Source organism: Schistocerca gregaria, chromosome 4 (genome assembly GCF_023897955.1).
Source record: "Schistocerca gregaria isolate iqSchGreg1 chromosome 4, iqSchGreg1.2, whole genome shotgun sequence".
Classification (NCBI taxonomy): domain Eukaryota; kingdom Metazoa; phylum Arthropoda; class Insecta; order Orthoptera; family Acrididae; genus Schistocerca; species Schistocerca gregaria.
Genome location: NC_064923.1, coordinates 252,144,510 through 252,164,725, shown reverse-complemented (window position 1 = coordinate 252,164,725; position 20,216 = coordinate 252,144,510). Strand labels below are relative to the sequence as shown.

Here is a 20,216-nt window from a genome sequence, read left to right as displayed (position 1 = left end):
AATTTCTGCCCCTGATACGCCTTCTGACCACAAAAAAGTATCACTGAACACTGCTCTTCTTTGGTGCAAATAGGCAGCGGAGCAGCCATGATTAACAGCACGGCAGCAATAAAGAATCTAGCCTAGTAGCTTAAAAATTGCTAAGATATGACAAACAAAGAGCATGCGTCATCAACGTAAACGACAGTACTACCAAAATAAACAAAAATATAACTAAATTGCGGATAATAATTGACTTACCCTCGTAATAACATAAAAATAATAATTTCAAAAATCTGTGAACCCTTTGTGAACTTGTGTAGTTTTCACGGGCTATGCTACAATTAATATAATCATGTGTTTTGACAGTTGCTGCATTAAACATGCTCAAGGTGAAAGGCCTATAGAAACGATCGCCAGTTTGATGGAAAATGCGGAACGGATGCACAGAAAGATGAAGAAGATCGTTCAAGACAATACGAAATGGCGAGACGTTATAATCAAAGCTGCAACAAAGGTATGTTAATGGGTGTCACGAACACGTAAGACGGTCAGGCAGGATTGAAATATTGTCACTGGACAAAAGACTAGTCACTTGACTTGTTGAAGTTAATACATTAAGCTCATGTTTACGCTATGACGAATGTGTAACGTCGCATCGACGAGGGGGATGGATTTTAATAGCTGCTTCGGCCGTCGTGTCTAACATGGGACGCTAAGACGAGGTAAAAAAAGTGGTAATATGGGAGCGACTGCTTCAAAGTTGATTCGCTGGAGTGCGAAGGGAAACCATGTTCTCGGATCTCCGATTTTGATTTCTACAAACGAGTCACTCAAAAGTTATAAATTTGTGTCATTTCGTAGCATAATCTCCTGTAGTGTTGCATATTTTTTCACACCTATTGCGAACGCTTCCCTAGGAGTCTGTTTCGACGATATGAAAATTTCGGATGCAATGTGCAACCACGAGGTGTGCCAGAAATCGCTAGGAATCTGGTCTGGTGATTTAGGAGCGAGAGAAACCACTTCAAAAATGTTTTCAGGAAGAAACCCCTGCGTCGCTTTCGCCATAGTGTAAACATGAGCTTAATGCTATTAACCTCAACAAGTCAGGTGATTGTTTTTCAAAACACCTTGATAGCTCTCGCAATTGCCTCCGTAGGGCTTTTCGGTAGCCTTCCAAAACAACTGTCTCCTCACGAAACTGTCTGACCGACTGGTGCGAGGTTGAGATTGTTTCGTTTCGCTGACATGCTACGTTTACACTTCTTTTAACTGTTGCATGCTAGTACGCTCATTCCTGTCATTCATGACACCACATGCCAGACGCCTCAGTCAACTGCGGTGAGTTTAAACAGGTGCCACACTATGCAAACGCAGAAAACTAATGTTTTTTCACTGTTCTTGTTATAAAAATGTTCCCATTTCTAGTATCGAAAATACCCCTCACCGTCGTCGTACAGCTGTACTGTATGTGCCCCACAGTGCTTTTATCTGTATGATGCGTACGCAAAGAACAAATAAAACATAGAATTTGTAAGAGTCAAAACCTGTCATGGGACATATACGAAGATCGCACAGCACACTGATACATTTTCACTAACTTTACATAACAAACATTATGACATTAAATTGACATTACAACAGAAATGACCATGGTTTCTTTTCAGTTCCTTGTTGTCTTTCAAAGTAGACCATTATGCTGAAACCTCTTTAATATGTTTACAAGTATAACATTGCCATTAAAGCATATTAATGGATGGGGAATTAATGCATGCGTATTGTAAGTCAAACTCATCAAATTCATTGCTTCTATCTTCTGTAAGTACTGAGAAAATATTGGAGACCTTAGGATTTTCAATCACTTCTCAGGTGACGGATTTCGCGGGCGTATCCCCACATTCTGTTCTATAGAATAATTTGAAACCAAGCGCATTATGCTACTAGGAAGGTAATGGAAGACACAATTCACGGAAAAGAATTTTCAAGCAGTTCGATAATACCAAATTGTTTCTTAGTAAATTATCAATGGTGGTATTTTATCATTTCTTTATTGCAACCTGTGCCTGGAGCTCGTGGTCGTGCAGTAGCGTTCTCGCTTCCCGCGCATGGATTCCCGGGTTCGATTCCCGGCGGGGTCAGGGATTTTCTCTGCCTCGTGATGACTGGGTGTTATGTGCTGTCATTAGGTTAGTTAGGTTTAAGTACTTCCAAGTTCTAGGGGACTGAAGACCATAGATGTTAAGTCCCATAGTGCTCAGAGTCATTTAAACCAGCCTGCAAGCTGTGGACGATGTGAAACGAGAGCTACATTGTATGGTTGTTCATGGTAAGAGCTTGTTTGGTGTGGTGTTTTATAGATGAGCACAGAATGGAAAGAAGCGTTGAGGGCGAAACATGGAATGGAATACAATCTGCGTTCTCGCTTCCCGCGCTCGGGTTCCCGGGTTCGATTCTCGGCGGAGTCAGGTATTTTCTCTGCCTCGTGATGACTGGGTGATGTGCGATGTCCTTAGGTTAGTTAGGTTTAAGTAGTTCTAAGTTCTAGGGGTCTGATGACAATAGATGTAAAGTCCCATAGTGCTCAGAGCCATTTGAATTTTTTAATACAATCTGCACCCATCGCAAACCAGGGAGATGGATACTGGCTCATAGCAAGTGTACCCAGAGCCATCTGACGTGAAATCTCTAACTATTTTGCTGTTCGCTGCCATTCTGTTTGTAACTAAAATACCAGTTGGATGTTTGTTATAAAAACTTCTAGTAGCGCTTTGCCTTCAATACGCGATGTTTTCCCCACGTTATCACCAAATGTCAAAAACTATGATTGGCGAAACTATTCGCATGCATCTGAACGTTACCTGCCTGACAATAAACAAGGTGTTAAAAACACAAATAAACTAATCTGCCTACGTTTTTAAGTACATAATAGATAGCAGGGATCTACGCTTATGCTGCTGCTAGCCCGCCCCGGGTGGGGAATTGAAAGTACAATAAAGGAAAAAAAACACAGGGATCTACTAAAGTGGTAACATTAGTATGTTTAGTTATTTATAAACAGTGTTTTTCGGTAGTTTTTATTTAGCAAGAATCTGTGCGTCGTTTTCGGACTTAAATTAACGGACAACTTACAGCACCTGGCATACTTAATGGGATTAACATGAGAAAGTAACTCGTCACCCAAATTGCAGGCCCACTATACGGATTTTCTCAACACTCCAATATGTAAAGCTTATGATAATATTTGACATGAAACCTCACCCAAAAAAAAGGGAAATAACTCAATGGATAATTTCTTTCACATTTGCGTACAAAAGACTGAAACGTGAATGTGTTGCAATGCATACAATTATTTCTAAAATGAGTTTGTTTTCTATTAGTGTGTGAAACTGTTAAATACTAAATAAAAATCTTTCAAAAAATCAAGTGTCAATGCGGCTCAAGAAGTGAAGATGTATCACACGATCGGTAGCAAAAAGACCATAAAATCTCTTTTTGTAAATTTATGATAAACTGACTACCTTCAATCTGAAAGTTCCGCTACACGATACTATTCTGTCATTGATCCATCCAGTTGCTTTTCCTTTTTTTGTGGTTATTGTTACTGTTAAGTATATTACGCGCGGCTCAGAAATACTCCCTTTCTTCCTTCCATTATGGCCAAGGTAAGTGTAAAGGTTGGACACCCATGGCTCTCAGATCCCGGATAGGGTCCTGAGGCAGGTAATATAGCTGATAGGTCGACGTACTTTTCAATTCAGTCAAAAGTTACACGCGTAGTGTGTTATTACGCCGGAAAATTGATTAATTATCAATTATCTGAAGATAGTGTTCGGATCGTGAAACACAACTTTATGCTTTTTACTTACTCTTATAATCATAGATTTTACTTGATAAGTTAAAGATAGTATTGTCTGCCATTTATTTCCGTTTGGTGAAGAAACAGAAGACGGAGTTATATAATATTTAAATAACTGTACTGTCTCTTGTTACTTGAATGAAACAACAACTATCCAAATTTATCACGCCATGGGCTCCTGTACAGCATATAGGTCAGAAGCTCATACTCTTCGTTGAGTGCTCAACATGAGGTGAGAGATTTTAAAGCCATCCAATATATATGTATGATTTTATATCCAAACGGTGTATTTTTGAACATGTGTTGCATATCAAAACCTTTTGCGCTAAGCCATTCTCCAGCCGCTAGATGACTGTAATAGGATATTTCCTTCCCGCATCACGCCAACAAACGGCATTCGGTTCGCAATGGATAGAGGTCATAATGTTCTGGTTCATCAGTATAATAAAAAAAAATGTTCTAATGTGTGTGAAATCTTATGGGATTTAACTCTTAAGGTCATCAGTCTCTAAGCTTACACACTGCTTAACCTAAACTGCCCTAAGGACAAACACACACCACACACCCATGCCCGAGGGAGGACTCGAACCTCCGCCGGGACCGGCCGCACAGTCCAAGACTGCAGCGCCTGAGACCGTTCGGCTAATCCCACGCGGCATCATCAGTATTATAGTGTGGGTCAATATTAAATTGATAGCTATATTACAATGGAAGGGCTAATTCAGTACGCATGGCAATATGTTTCACATAAGTAAGGGTCTGTATTAATCCACATAACTTAAAAGTACTTCTAAACATCAAATATACCAGCAAAATATTTTTTGGTCCGGTGTGCTTGTATTTTAATACACTATCTAAATCCTAAACTCAGATTGGAATGTATACCGCAGAGACAGGCTGGACAGTGAAGGGGGAGGCGTGTTTATAGCGATAAGAAGTGCAATAGTATCGAAGGAAATTGACGGAGATTCGAATTGTGAAATGATTTGGGTGAAGGTCACGGTTAAAGCAGGCTCAGACATGGTAATTGGATGTCTCTATAGGCCCCCGGGCTCAGCAGCTGTTGTGGCTCAGCATCTGAAGAATAATTTGGAAAATATTTCGAGTAGATTTCCCCACCATGTTATAGTTCTGGGTGGAGATTTTAATTTGCCGTATATAGACTGGGAGACTCAAACGTTCATAACGGGTGGCAGGGACAAAGAATCCAGGTAGATGCCGTGTTTCTTGACTTCCGCAAGGCGTTTGACACAGTTCCCCACAGTCGTTTAATGAACAAAGTAAGAGCATACGGACTATCAGATCAATTGTGTGATTGGATTGAGGAGTTCCTAGATAACAGAACGCTGCATGTTATTCTCAATGGAGAGAAGTCTTCCGAAGTAAGAGTGATTTCAGGTGTGCCGCAGGGGAGTGTCATAGGACAGTTGCTATTCACAATATACATAAATGACCTGGTGGATGACATCGGAAGTTCACTGAGGCTTTTTGCTGATGATGCTGTGGTGTATCGAGAGGTTGCAACAATGGAAAATTGTACTGAAATGCACGTGGATCTGCAGCGAATTGACGCATGGTGCACGGAATGGCAATTGAATCTCAATGTAGACAAGTGTAATGTGATGCGAATACATAGAAAGATAGGTCCCTTATCATTTAGCTACAAAATAGCAGGTCAGCAACTGGAAGCAGTTAACTCCATAAATTATCTGGGAGTACGCATTAGGAGTGATTTAAAATGGAATGATCATATAAAGTTGATCGTCGGTAAAGCAGATGCCAGACAGATTCACTGGAAGAATCCTAAGGAAATGCAATCCGACAACAAAGGAAGTAGGTTACAGTACGCTTGTTCGCCCACTGCTTGAATACTGCTCAGCAGTGTGGGATCCGCACCAGATAGGGTTGATAGAAGAGATTGAGAAGATCCAACGGAGAGCAGCGCGCTTCGTTACAGGATCATTTAGTAATCGCGAAAGCGTTACGGAGATGATAGATAAACTCCAGTGGAAGACTCTGCAGGAGAGACGCTCATTAGCTCGGTACGGGCTTTTGTTAAAGCTCCGAGAACATACCTTCACCGAAGAGTCAAGCAGTATATTGCTCCCTCCTACGTATATCTCGCGAAGAGACCATGAGGATAAAATCAGAGAGATTAGAGCCCACACAGAAGCATACCGACAATCCTTCTTTCCACGTACAATACGAGACTGGAATAGAAGGGAGAACCGATAGAGGTACTCAGGGTACCCTCCGCCACACACCGTCAGGTGGCTTGCGGAGTATGGATGTAGATGTAGATGTAGAAAAGCATGCCGACACCTATTGTGGATATTACTCGTAATATAGGGTGTGTCTATCCTTTCCTTTTTTGACGGCTTGACCTATGCTGGGGACAATTTCTGTGAGGTGCGTGAATGTCCCTGGAGGAATGGAACCCCATTCTTCCTCAACAACCGAAATTAGAGAAGGTAGTGACGTTGGGTGCTGGGGCCTGGAGCGAAATCGACGTTCTAACTCATCCGAAAGGTGTACGATTGGGTTCAAGTCAGCACTCTGGGTAGGCCAGTCCATTTCAGGAATGTTATTGTCCACAAACCATTCCATTCCACATTCTGTTTTAGACAGGACGTATTGGTATGCTGAAAAAGCTAACCATCGTCTTCGAACTGTCCCTCTGCACCCAAGGCTCTGAAATTTGTTCTTGTACTTGGGCGCATAGCGTTTTCTTAAGCACAATAAGGGGACCACATCCTGATCACAGAAAACATACTCACACCATAACACCAGTGCCTCCGTATTTTACTGTTGCCGCTAAACATGAGTGGCAGGTAACTTTCTCCACGCATGTGGCAAACCCAAACCTTTCCATCACATTGTCTCATGGCATAGCGTGATTCAAGACTCAGAATCACTCGTTTCCAGTCATTCACTGTAGAGTGACATCGCTCCTTACATCACATCGATCGCCGCTTAGCATTGACTACAGAAATGCGTGGCTTATGAGGACCTGCTCGACCATTTTACCAGATTCTTTTTAATTCCCTTTGCACCGTCATCGTTCTAGTTGGACTGCTGGTAGCACCTCGACACTCATGAGTGATTTCTTCCGCTGGTTTAATGCGATTTTTTAGAACCACCCTCCTCAATGCTCGACAGTCTGTCCGTCAGTATACGGGGGGGATCTATTTCCAATAATTTTGCGACCATGACTGCTGAAGTATGTGCTGATGCATTGTCGTGACGGAAAAGGTCTTTTTTGCGGTCCAATCGCCGGCGTTTTTCTTGCAGCTCGGTTTTCAGACGGTCCAATAACGATGAATAAAATGCGCCTGTAATAGTTTTACCCTTTTCCAGATAGTCTATGAGGATTATCCCTTGTGAATCCCAAAAGACATCCGCCATAACCTTTCCGGCCGAAGGAATATTCTTCGCCTTTTTTGGTGCAGATTCTCCCTTGATAACCCATTGTTTAGATTGTTGTTTGGTCTCAGGAGTATAGTAATGTATCCGTGTTTCATCCACAGTGAGGAACCGATGCCTAAAGTCCTGCGGATTCCTCCTGAAAAGCTGCAAACCATCCTTGCAACACTTCACACGATTCCGTTGTTGGTCAAGCATGGGCATTCGCGGAACCCATCTTGCGGATGGGTTTCTCATGTCCAAATGTTTATGCAAAGTATTATGTACCCGTTCATTCGAGATGCCCACAGCACTAGCAATCTCACGCACCTTAACTCTTCTGTCATCCATCACCATGTCATGAATTTTATCAATGATTTCTGGAGTTGTAGCCTCCACAGGGCGACCAGAACGTTCAGCTTCACTTGTGCCCATATGGACCCTCCGAAAATTTTGATTTCAATTATAAACTGTTCTAATCGAAGGTACAGAGTTACTGTAATCTTTACCAAGCTTCTCTTCAGTCTCCTGACGCGTTTTGCCTTTCATAAAGTGAAGTTTAATCACCACACTAAGTTCGTTTTCGTCAATTTTTTGACAATCACTCGACTTCCTTGATTCACACGAATGACAAACACAAAGAAATAGACCACTATGGCTGAAACTTGGTATGCGTTCTTTCCAAAGATGCTACTAACTAAACATGACCTCGATACGCGCCGGTGGTGCCATCTCTCGGACTTTGCACAGACTTTTGAAACGCCCCTCGTATGAGATCTGTCTGTTTTGGATTACTTGTGGTTGTTCCTTCGCGGTTCCGCTTCTCAATCACAACAGCAACAGCCGACAACTTTAGAAGGGCTGAAGAGTCCCTGATGGATTTATTACTCGGGTGACATCAAATTACTGGTCACTGAGCTCTCTCGACCAGCTCATTCTGCCGTTACTGCTTCTCTACACAACATAGTTGGTTTTTTTTCTTTTTTTCCTTCCTTTTTTTTTACACGCTGCACTGTAAATCGAAGTGCCGTCGTCGGCGACAATCCAGACTTCTTCGTGGTGAAAAGTAATTACTCCGGGTCAGCTACTCAGGGTCCATAAAATACCGCCAGTTGGTGCTATGGGTTAGAGTGTCATGGTACCACAGAACATGGTACCTTATACTGATAAAATGGGAGGGGTCTGCCCAGAGTTTTCATATGGTACACTGTGTTATGCAAAATGTCTACTTTGTTGTGCAAGGTCGTCGTCCATTTGCGAGCTGCCTCTACTGTATCCATATAGGGGGCAGTGTGCAAGTCAGCGATGGAAATACAGCGGCTGGCACAGAGTACCCATATGAGCAACATACACTCCTGGAAATGGAAAAAAGAACACATTGACACCGGTGTGTCAGACCCACCATACTTGCTCCGGACACTGCGAGAGGGCTGTACAAGCAATGATCACACGCACGGCACAGCGGACACACCAGGAACCGCGGTGTTGGCCGTCGAATGGCGTTAGCTGCGCAGCATTTGTGCACCGCCGCCGTCAGTGTCAGCCAGTTTGCCGTGGCATACGGAGCTCCATCGCAGTCTTTAACACTGGTAGCATGCCGCGACAGCGTGGACGTGAACCGTATGTGCAGTTGACGGACTTTGAGCGAGGGCGTATAGTGGGCATGCGGGAGGCCGGGTGGACGTACCGCCGAATTGCTCAACACGTGGGGCGTGAGGTCTCCACAGTACATCGATGTTGTCGCCAGTGGTCGGCGGAAGGTGCACGTGCCCGTCGACCTGGGACCGGACCGCAGCGACGCACGGATGCACGCCAAGACCGTAGGATCCTACGCAGTGCCGTAGGGGACCGCACCGCCACTTCCCAGCAAATTAGGGACACTGTTGCTCTTGGGGTATCGGCGAGGACCATTCGCAACCGTCTCCATGAAGCTGGGCTACGGTCCCGCACACCGTTAGGCCGTCTTCCGCTCACGCCCCAACATCGTGCAGCCCGCCTCCAGTGGTGTCGCGACAGGCGTGAATGGAGGGACGAATGGAGACGTGTCGTCTTCAGCGATGAGAGTCGCTTCTGCCTTGGTGCCAATGATGGTCGTATGCGTGTTTGGCGCCGTGCAGGTGAGCGCCACAATCAGGACTGCATACGACCGAGGCACACAGGGCCAACACCCGGCATCATGGTGTGGGGAGCGATCTCCTACACTGGCCGTACACCTCTGGTGATCGTCGAGGGGACACTGAATAGTGCACGGTACATCCAAACCGTCATCGAACCCATCGTTCTACCATTCCTAGACCAGCAAGGGAACTTGGTGTTCAAACAGGACAATGCACGTCCGCATGTATCCCGTGCTACCCAACGTGCTCTAGAAGGTGTAAGTCAACTACCCTGGCCAGCAAGATCTCCGGATCTGTCCCCCATTGAGCATGTTTGGGACTGGATGAAGCGTCGTCTCACGCGGTCTGCAGGTCCAGCACGAACGCTGGTCCAACTGAGGCGCCAGGTGGAAATGGCATGGCAAGCCGTTCCACAGGACTACATCCAGCATCTCTACGATCGTCTCCATGGGAGAATAGCAGCCTGCATTGCTGCGAAAGGTGGATATACACTGTACTAGTGCCGACATTTTGCATGTTCTGTTGCCTGTGTCTATGTGCCTGTGGTTCTGTCAGTGTGATCACGTGATGTATCTGACCCCAGGAATGTGTCAATAAAGTTTCCCCTTCCTGGGACAATGAATTCACGGTGTTCTTATTTCAATTTCCTGGAGTGTATTTTGTAAAACTTGTAGACAGCCAATTTATGTTGGACTGGAAAGACCCCAGACCGAGCTGCCACACAGTATCTTAGAGAGCGCCGTCGCCTTATATAATCGAAATCTTGCTGTGGTTCTGAGGTCACTATTCTTGGAAAAAAAGGGATGAGTTTCTTGGTCATGCCGAAAGCTTTGTTCGTGAGGAGGTCAAAATCTGTATGGAGAAAGAAGTGTTTGTCCAAAGTGACCCCCAGGTAAATCACCGTTGCCCCCCAGGGGATATCCCCCCAAACAGTCTCAAAATGGTAGGCACTGAGGGGCGTTTCTTGTTGAAACAGATGCCTGTCGTCTGGGCGGGATTTAGTTGCACCTTACTGGTCTTACACCAAGTGGCTGTGGCATCTAGTTGACACTGAACGCGTTGAGCGCGGTTTGAGGCGTCATGTCACAGACTGCGCGGCCCCTCCCGCAGGAGGTTCGAGTTGTCCCTCGGGCATGTGTGTGTTTTGTTCTTAGCATAAATTTAAGTTAGTTTAAGTAATGTGTAAGTTTAGGGACCAATGACCTAAGCAGTTTGGTCCCTTAGGAATTCACACACATTTGAACAGTTTTGAAGGCGTCGAATGTCAGCGTGAATATGTCTGCCGCTGGTGAGAAAAGCCGTATCATCGGCAAACTGCGTAATTTGTACCCCACTGACAGTTGGCATGTCATTGAGACAGAGACTAAATAGTAGCGGGAATAAAACGGATACTTGAGGCAGCCTCGTCTGCGCCAGTCGGGTATCAGACGATTGGCCTTCTACTGTAACAATCATCTTTCTGTTTGTCACAAAACTAGCTATGAGTTTCACATAAAAATTGGGTATCAACGTCAGTTCATCCAGTTTCCGAATTAGCTGTTCGCTTATTATGGGCCCTTTCAATATCTAAGAAGATCGCTGCAGTAGCACTAGACACATTGGAATTCCTGGTAAGATGTTCTGTCAGACGAAGGAATTGCAGCTCTGAGGATAATTTGCGTTGGAAGCCATACTGTTCTGCCCTAATTGTACTGTCTGCCACCATTGGTTCCAAAATGCGGGCCTGGATGACTCTCTTGAAGATTTTGTCCAAACCACTAAGAAGACTAGCGGGTCGGCAATTGTATAACACAGTACTCCACGCCTCCTTTTATACTTCCGGGTCCGCAAGTCTTGTGACATCTAGTGGTCAGTTTGCGAAGTTTCGCAGTGCACAGGTCTGTCCGGATACTATTGATCAGGTAGCGTACTGTTGGTACATTATTGCGCCTTTTGATAGCTTAGGCAGGAAGAACAACGGTGTGAGAGTCTCCGACACTAACAGGGAGGCCACGACGTTTGGAACGCGGATTTACTGCAAACTTCGTACACTCGTAGTACTCCATGAGGACAACAAAATGTGTAAGCAGTAGCGTGTACTTCTCAAGCGTTGTTGAGAAAATCGCAAGATAATTTTGGTCGTCAAACATATACCTGTGCGTGGCCATTGGTACGAGGAAGCGGCGGCACCCGAGTGGTGCCGGCACGGTAGCTCAGAGTGTTCGGTCGGATAGCTGGCTGGCCTCTGCCATAAAAAAAACTGAGTGGAAGGATCAACAAATGAACTTGAACGGATGTCATTCTGACGTCCGCAACGACCAAACACAACGGAAAAGAAGCGTGTTCTGTCACACAGCTGGCTGGCCTCTGTCATAAAAAAACTGAGTGAAATGGTCAACAACAAACTTCAACGGATGGCATGTGACGTCCACTACGACGAAATACAACGAACCATTGCCTTTGGTCGTTTACTAGTCGATAGTTATGAATATTATATTACTTGTGATAATAAAAATTTGTAGACTGCCAAATAACATTGTGAATTTAATAAAAGTTCATCCGATTACACGTATTTTCCCATTATATCAATTGTAATATAAATAGTAAAGAAACTGACTGTGTTGAAAATAAAAAAAAATGACGAACGAGATTCGATCCAGCGATTACGGGGCTTGTATGCTAACCACTCGGATGCCGCCGCTTCATCCTAAAAATGGCCATGCACGGGTATATACCGGATGATCAAAAAGTCAGTATAAATTTGAAAACTGAATAAATTACGGAACAATGTAGATAGAGAGGTACAAATTGACACACATGCTTGGAATGACATGCGATTTTATTAGGACCAAAAAAATACAAAAGTTCAAAAAATGTCCGACAGATGGCGCTTCAGCTGATCAGAACAGCAATAATTACCATAACAAAGTAAAACAAAGCAAAAATGATTTTCTTTACAGGAAATGCTCAATATGTCTACCATAATTCCTCAACAATAGCTGTAGTCGAGGAATAATGTTGTGAACAGCACTGTAAAGCATGTCCGGAGTTATGGTGAGGCAGTGGCGTCGGATGTTGTCTTTCAGCATCCCTAGAGACGTCGGTCGATCACGTTACACTTGCGACTTCAGGTAAGCCCAAAGCCAATAATCGCACGGACTGAGATCTGGGGACCTGGGAGGCCAAGCATGATGGAAGTGGCGGCTGAGCACACGATCATCACCAAACGACGCGCATCTGTCGGACATTTTGTGAACTTTGTTTTTTTTTGTTCTAATAAAACCCCATGTCATTACCTCTCTGTCTAAATTATTCCGTGGTTTATTAAGTTTTCAAATTTATACCCCATTTCATTACCTCTCTGTCTAAATTATTCCGTGGCTTATTAAGTTTTCAAATTTATACTGACTTTTTGATCACCCGGTATTTGACGACCAAAATTATCTTGCGATTTTCTCAGTAACGCTTGAGAAGTACACGCTACTGCTTACTGCGAGCAGGATAAGTAAATGCATCCAGAGTACAGGTGCAGCCAGTGAGCGATACCGCAGTTGGTTTCTGGTGTGTGCAGAAGCTGCCGCCGTGCCGGTGCGGCTGCATGGACGACCCGCCGCCGGACCCCGTGTGTCCCGGGAAGCCGCAGGCTGCGAAGGACATCGAGGACGAGCAGCTGCGGAAGCGCTGCCTGCTCAGCATCCAGCAGGTAGGCCTGCCCAGTGCATCGCCTCCACGACGAGGGCACCCAGCTTCAAGCCTATAGGCTACATGACTGACGGGTTGGACGCACTCACAGAATATTTTACAGGACTCTCAACATATCCCACTGAGCTCAAAAACCTGTCATTATAATCATCATCTTCCTTTCAAGGATTGGGCTGCTGCCGGCTCCGAACTCGCAAACAAACAAAATCATTCGCATCTTTCCTGAGGTCTTCCAATAATTCTTTTACCATTCGGCTTGTAGCTCAGGATCTTCTGCGGAATTCTGTGACCTGCCATCCACAAGAGGTGTTGTCTCTGTTCTTCATGATATTTTTGAATTTTTTCATTCATGTTGAAAATATTTAATGCTGCTCTAATATTTTCATTTCTAGTCATGTCTCTTCTTATGCAGCCCTTCGTTACCCTTAGGAACGTCATCTTTGCTGTTCGAATTTTACTTTAATTAATTTTTTTGGTGCTAACCCTGCTTTCGCTTCGATTTGGATAACACGTCAACCGCCATCAATTTATAGAATTTGATGATGGTCTCTTTTTGTACTTTATGGCCCAGTGTACTGATAATGGTATCGCAGACAGCTTGGAATATTTGCATTTTATTTTCGGTATCAGAGCCAAAATCAAAGCTTATAGCACTGCCTCTATAAAAGATCTGTGAGACTTATTCTAAAACTAAATTACCCAAAACAGTTTTTTATCTCACTGGAGATTTTCCTCGGAGGGCTATTATTTCCTTTTTATTACTAGAAATTTTAAAGTTGTATTTATTGCATATTTCATACAGCTGGTATACTGATCTTTGGAGGCCTTGTTCATTCTTTTGACTGATAACGATGTCATCTGCAAAGGAATATATTCAGGTATTCCTCATTCGTTATCTTAATTCCTTGGTTTATTTCACATTTAAATTTATAAAGAATGAAGTCAATGTACATATTAAAAGGGGTAGGTGATGGCTACACCGTTGTCTAACACCTTGGTTAATAATTATTTTTCTAATCGATTTTTGTGTGTGTTTATTGCAATGTGTGTATTTTTGTAACGACTTTTCATTACGTCTCTTAGGTGATAAGGATATCCACTTTCAAGCATAATCTTCCACGCGCTATCATGGCCCACGCTGTCGAAAGCCTTCTCGAGATCGATATAGGCCATATGGGTTTCTGTAGTAATTTGTCTTTGTTTTTCCATAATGTTTGTCATTACAAACACATTGTCTGATTCAAATCCATTTTGTTCTTCAGAGATAATACCTTCTATGATATTATTCATAGGGTTATTGATTATTTTGGTGCATAGTTTGTAGCCATCATTAAAATGACCCATTTTCTGAAAAGAGAGATAATTTCTACTGTATATCAAGGGTCTGGGATCCTGCAGTCCGTCCAAAATTTTCATTTATTAATTGCAAAAGTCTTTTATCTAGTGGTAACCCTCAATATGCAATTAATTCTGCATTTATTCCATCTGTTACAGTGGATTTTCTATTCTTTGTACATTTCAAAGCCTCTTGTAGCTCCTGTATAGTAACTGGATATACTATTTCCTTGTACGTTCTTTCTCCAGTGTCATCTTCGGCCGCCTATGTTCAGCGTAGGTCTGTATAATGATTCATCCATTGTTCATTGGTATGATGTCAGTGAGGCAGTGAATAGGTTAATTTTTATACAAAGTTAAAAAGTGCAGCCAACACATATTAATAACATTACGTACAGTACGATTCCGTGATGGTGTTACAAATTTTCAGGGATGATGGTGAAGGGTAATTGTATCAATGTGAGGTAAGGGACCCTCGTCTGAAAACAACAGAGCCAAAAGTTACAAACGAAAACCATTCTGATATCTCTGACAGCGAAATACATGTTCTGGTACTGTTGTTGCTGAGATTGTAGAGTAGGCAGCTTACAGAGCTGGTAGTATGGATCAAAACAACAAAAAAATCTAATAAACATGGGTTCTAAGACGGATAGCTTAAGAGCTATGTGCACTTTCCATCTTCTATACTGCAAAAGGCGTTTCTGCTTCAAGCTAATTGGTTTCCAAAATTGGGAGGAGCTATTGTGGAGGAAAACATGGAAAAAAGTCCGCTAAATCGGAGCTCTACAATGAATACCGCATACCTTAAGACCTTTGGGTACTTCTTCACACCCTCGGGGAAAAAACAGATGAGTGGTTTCCATTTGTTCATAAATTAAATTGCTGTCTTGCACTAACTTATTTAAATGAGACATTATGTTTGTGACATAACTCATAGGAAGATACGTTATAACCAAAGGCACAATGGCCATCGAGGAGCCTTTAAAATTGTCCGCTGTTCACAGCAGACCACTTACGGGATTGTGGGGCCTTGGTCCTAGCAAGGAGAGCCATACGGCATCTTTGGCAGGAGGCGTACTCGACGTGTGTTAGCTTGAATTTTGTTTGCTGCTCTCATCCGGAATAGAGTGGAATCTTATTGACTGCGAGCTCCTTACAATGTCCTTTAGATATGCTGTTGATTTTTCCTGCTTTTATGTAGGTAGTTTCAACACAGCAAGCGTAAGACTTGCCAAACTAACAGCACCTCTCTTTCAGAGTAAGATTTTCACTCTGCAGCGGAGTGTGCGCTGATATGAAACTTCCTGGCAGATTAAAACTGTGTGCCGGACCGAGACTCGAACTCGGGAAATTTCAGGAGTGCTAGTTCTGCAAGGTTCGCAGGAGAGCTTCTGTAAAGTTTGGAAGGTAGGAGGCGAGGTACTGGCAGAAGTAAAGCTGTGAGAACGAGGGCATGAGTCGTGCTTGTGTAGCTCAGATGGTAGAGCACATGCCCGCGAAAGTCAAAGGTCCCAAGTTCGAGTCTCGGTCCGGCACACAGTTTTAATCTGCCAGGAAGTTTCATCACCTCTCTTTGTTCAAATTCTCTGTAATGATATAACCATGGACTGTTTGAAAGTGATCATCACGATCCGCGTTTATGGATTAGGTTCGAGGAACCTGTTCCTGCTTCAGGTTCTTAGCTCAGTAGTTACCTGGGCTGACCTACGTCCCTTACCTGTTAGGCTGTGCAGGGTTGTCCCAGGAGCAATGGTCAGTGTTCAGGGATATGACAGGAATTATCACTCGAACAAAAAATGTCTAGTAAACATGGGCTCTAGAATGCATACCTTAAGGACTGAGCATGTCTTCATCTTCCATACTGTGAAACAAATCTCTTCTACCGCAAGCCCTTTGCTTTTCATATATTGAGAGGTGGTGGTATGAACAAAAACCAAAAGAAATGCCGAGTAAACATGGGCTCTAAAGTGCATACCGATGTGAACACTTGTTCACGTACACTTTCAGGTGATAATAACTTGTGATGTCATATTGATAAAGAGCATTTACGAAGTACTAACGAGTGCAGTTAGCACATGCTAGATCTCCGCCAGGTGGATAAAACCATAGTTCATGCAGATCATCCACGAGATTGCTAGGAGAGTGGTACAGGAGCTACGAAACTTTAACGTGGTCACCCGGCGACAGGTTCTTGCACCAGGCTATTAAGAGTCCATGTTGGGTAGTATCCATTACATTGGGCTGTTGCAGCAGCCTCACTGTGGAAGAGGTCACTGAGGTGTGCTAATAAACACAATCGAACGTTACTGAACAAGTAATCACAGCTCTTAATGAGTGCGTTATAGTGGCCATGTGTACTATCCCTCCTCTCATGCTCGTGAATATTGGCTATTCCTCCTGGAACACTCTGTATACTGCAAAAATATTTTAGGGTATCTGTCTTGCGGCATTCTGTTTATGTTTAGTCGAGATCGCAATATAATTTCATGATTTTAGTTCTGATGCCCCTGAACGTCTTTAGATCTCCAGATAACTGACTCGGTAAATTGTTGATAAGTTTAGACAAAATTGTCTATGGAGAGCAGCGAACTGAAACTATATTTAGGTTAAAATTAACAGTCGATATCTTTATTGCGATCTCGACTGTTCACTTTAACCTGAATAAAGCATCATCTAGCTTCTCTCCATAGACAATGTTGTCTAAATTTATGCATTCTGTTTACGTGTTCTTTCCATTTCTGGTTTTTTTCTGTTACTGTAAATATTTTAAGCTCATTTCTAATACCTTCGTTTCTTAATCCGGGTTCTAGTTTACATCCTTTAGCTGATCTGAGGATTTCCATTTCTGACGTCAGTATTTGATTTATGTCTTCCTTGTTTGCTATCAAAGCTACCAATTCCTAAAGCAACAATGGAACAGCTAGCGTTTTACAAAATTTTAGTTGCATTATTTCACTTGCATTTCTATACTTGTCTTCTCGTTTAATGTTTTTTTCATTATTTCGCAGAAACTCAGAAATTTTAGAGTCTTATTAATTAAATCTTTATAATAATCAAAAGAAATTTCGAAGCCCAGGTATTTATAATGAATTACTTAGGTGATTATTTTGTTTCCTATCACTACATCTTATCGCACTTGTTGCATTCCCCGGGATCCCATTACTTCTGGCTTTCCCACTGATATTTTAAAATTATAATTTTGACCAATTTGGTTTAAATTAAAAACATTACTGTGCAATTCTTCTCCTGATGTAGCTATTATAGTCTGGCTGTCATTTTAGATTAACATTACAATAGTCGTTATCTAGTTTTATTTCTTTATTTTTTGTTTCCTCATTCCACTGTTTAATTATGTCATTTGTATATAAAATGAATAAAATTGGCGAAAGAGAGCGACGTTGTTTAACACCTTGGCTAGTTACAACGCCATTTTACTTATTTTATTCCTGGTTTTTATTACAAATTCAGTTTCATTGCTTAAGCTTTTTATGGGCTTTACGGAGTGTCGCGGAATTCCATTTTCTTGTAATATGGATCAAAGATTTGCCTGTTTAATCTGTCAAACGCGTTGACATACGTAATAGAAAAAATTATGTGCATACCATTATTAAATTCCCTTCTTTCATTTATCAGCATGGCCCTGCCGTAAGGAAGAACACAAAAGTTAAGTTAAAGTTAATATTTTCCATCGCTGCTCTTCCAACATTGTTTTACACCGTATTCCCAATTGTCAATCAAAGAGCAAATGATTAACTCTTCATCTTTGCAGATTATGTTTCGTGCTGAGACAATGCGCAACCAGTACTATCTGAATAACCTACGCGTGATCATCTTCACTGTTTGTAGAATCTCTCTGAGACCACTGCCTCGAAACTGCAATTATAAAATGAACAAATGACAAGGAAATTTGGAACTACATCGATGAAAATAAAAGTACTCGACATTCTCGTATGAGCAGGAAATCTTGGGTTTAGTTTAGCAATGTCCACACCGGACACGCCGCGCCGCGCGCAGAAGTGTGCCGCAGAGCAGCTCAGAACTGCGCAGAATAGTGCAGAGTGTTCGTAGGTGCGCAGCAATGTGCGCACGCGCGTCAGTAAAAGTGGATTACGAGAAACGCCGGTCCAAATAGATAAATCGCAAGAACGCATTTCGTCTGATGTATCGACACTGTGCGGAGCTTGTTACTGCGCAGAGCGGCGCGTTTTGTCTGCCACACCCGGGCGCGCTGCGGTACGCCGAACTTCTTTTGTTGCTTTAGTGCGACGCGGTGCAGCGCGGCGCGGCTGGTGTGGGCGTGGCTTTACGTTGTGTCCTTCCTCCGTAGAGAGGTTTCACCACTACATCTGCTGCCGTTACCACTTTCCTTGACGAGGCTGTTCATCTCCGTGAGAATCTGGATAGCGGGACATAGCGGATATGTACAGAACAAAATGAAGGGGACGTTCCAGCTGCGCCACAAGCAGTCACCAGCGAGCCGGTTTCTGGCGACCATCTTAACAGCCATACATTAAAGGATTCATAGCATGTAAACACGATGTGTGCTGAGGACTACCCGTTTATATACATATACTATACAGCAAAGGCTGTAACATTCATAATGACCGTTGAAAAGTGTCAAAACAATGAATGGAAATCTCAAATGAGACGATAAGGTAGGGTATGTGTTCTAATAAAAGAAGTTTTTTTCGTAACGGCGGTAGAAAAGAACAGCCGCTGACAAGTGAGGAGCCCCACCTGGAACAGTTAAAACCGCATAACATGATTTTAAAATAAGGAGGCGTGTCTGCCATTCGCCTATTGATGTTATTTATCTGTTACTAGTTGAGTTCCTGCCTTTGCCCAGGTATGTATTTATTCCAACTTCATTAGTTCCTCTCCTTCCCCCTGTCTGTCCATCCTCTCTGTCCTCCTCTCTGGCCATGTCCTTCTCTCCCCTCTTTCTGTCCAACTCCTCCACCTTCCATTCTCTGTCCAACTCCTCCACCTTCCATTCTCTGCCCATCTCCTCCTGACCCTGTCTGTGTACACGTGTTCTACCCCACTCTACCTGTCTGTCTGCTCCTTCCCCCTCTGTCCATCTGCTGCTTCGCGCTATATCCATCCCCTTCTCCACTGTTTGAGTCCTTCTCCTCCTGGCCCCTCTACCTTCTCGTCAACCCCTCTATCTCCTTCTCCCCTGCTTCTCTATTCATCTGCTCCTCCCCCTCTCTTTGTCAATTTCCTCCTCGCTTTCTCTGTCTATTTTCCCCTCCCCATCTCTCAGTCCACTTCCTCCTCTCTCCTCTCTCAGTGCATCTCCTCCTCTTCCCTTTATCTATCAATTTCCCTTCCACCTCTCTCTGTACATCTCCTCCACCCAATATCTTTATCCTTGTCCTCCTTTCCCCTCTCTATGTCTCTGTGGCCATCTCTTCCTTCCCTTTTCCCTCTCCACATTGTCACCCACACCCGAGTGGTTTCTGTTTCTTACTCCCACAGTATGTTTTTCCGTATAGTAAATTTAATGTGTAACATGTTTGGACGAAACTGATTCACGGGTTTAGGAGGATATTTTTACCTTTGACTTTGCCCACATACGCTCACGCCACATATATGTATTTTGATACACACATCAAAAAATGTTTTGCTTCTCCTCTGTTCCGAGAGTTCCGGAACCTGTACAGAAAATTGGAATAGAGATCAACATAAACATAATTCCACCCTTTCATCGTTCATGAAAACAACACATGCATGTTGTACCACCATACAGCGATACCTTCAGAGGTGGTGCTTCAGATTGCTGTACACACCAGTACCTCTAACACCCAGTAGCACGTCCTCTTGCATTGATGCATGCTTGT

The 20,216-nt window shown here is 43.2% G+C and overlaps 1 protein-coding gene across 1 annotated transcript in view; it reads left to right on the top strand.

The window, feature by feature from the left end:
- LOC126365923 (uncharacterized) overlaps positions 1-20,216 on the top strand; it is a 139,006-nt gene that overhangs the window by 21,878 nt on the left and 96,912 nt on the right. Inside the window, exons 2-3 of the mRNA XM_050008674.1 lie at positions 349-496; positions 12,908-13,039. Coding sequence (XP_049864631.1) covers positions 349-496; positions 12,908-13,039 — 280 coding nt within the window. The remainder of the gene's footprint in view (positions 1-348; positions 497-12,907; positions 13,040-20,216) is intronic.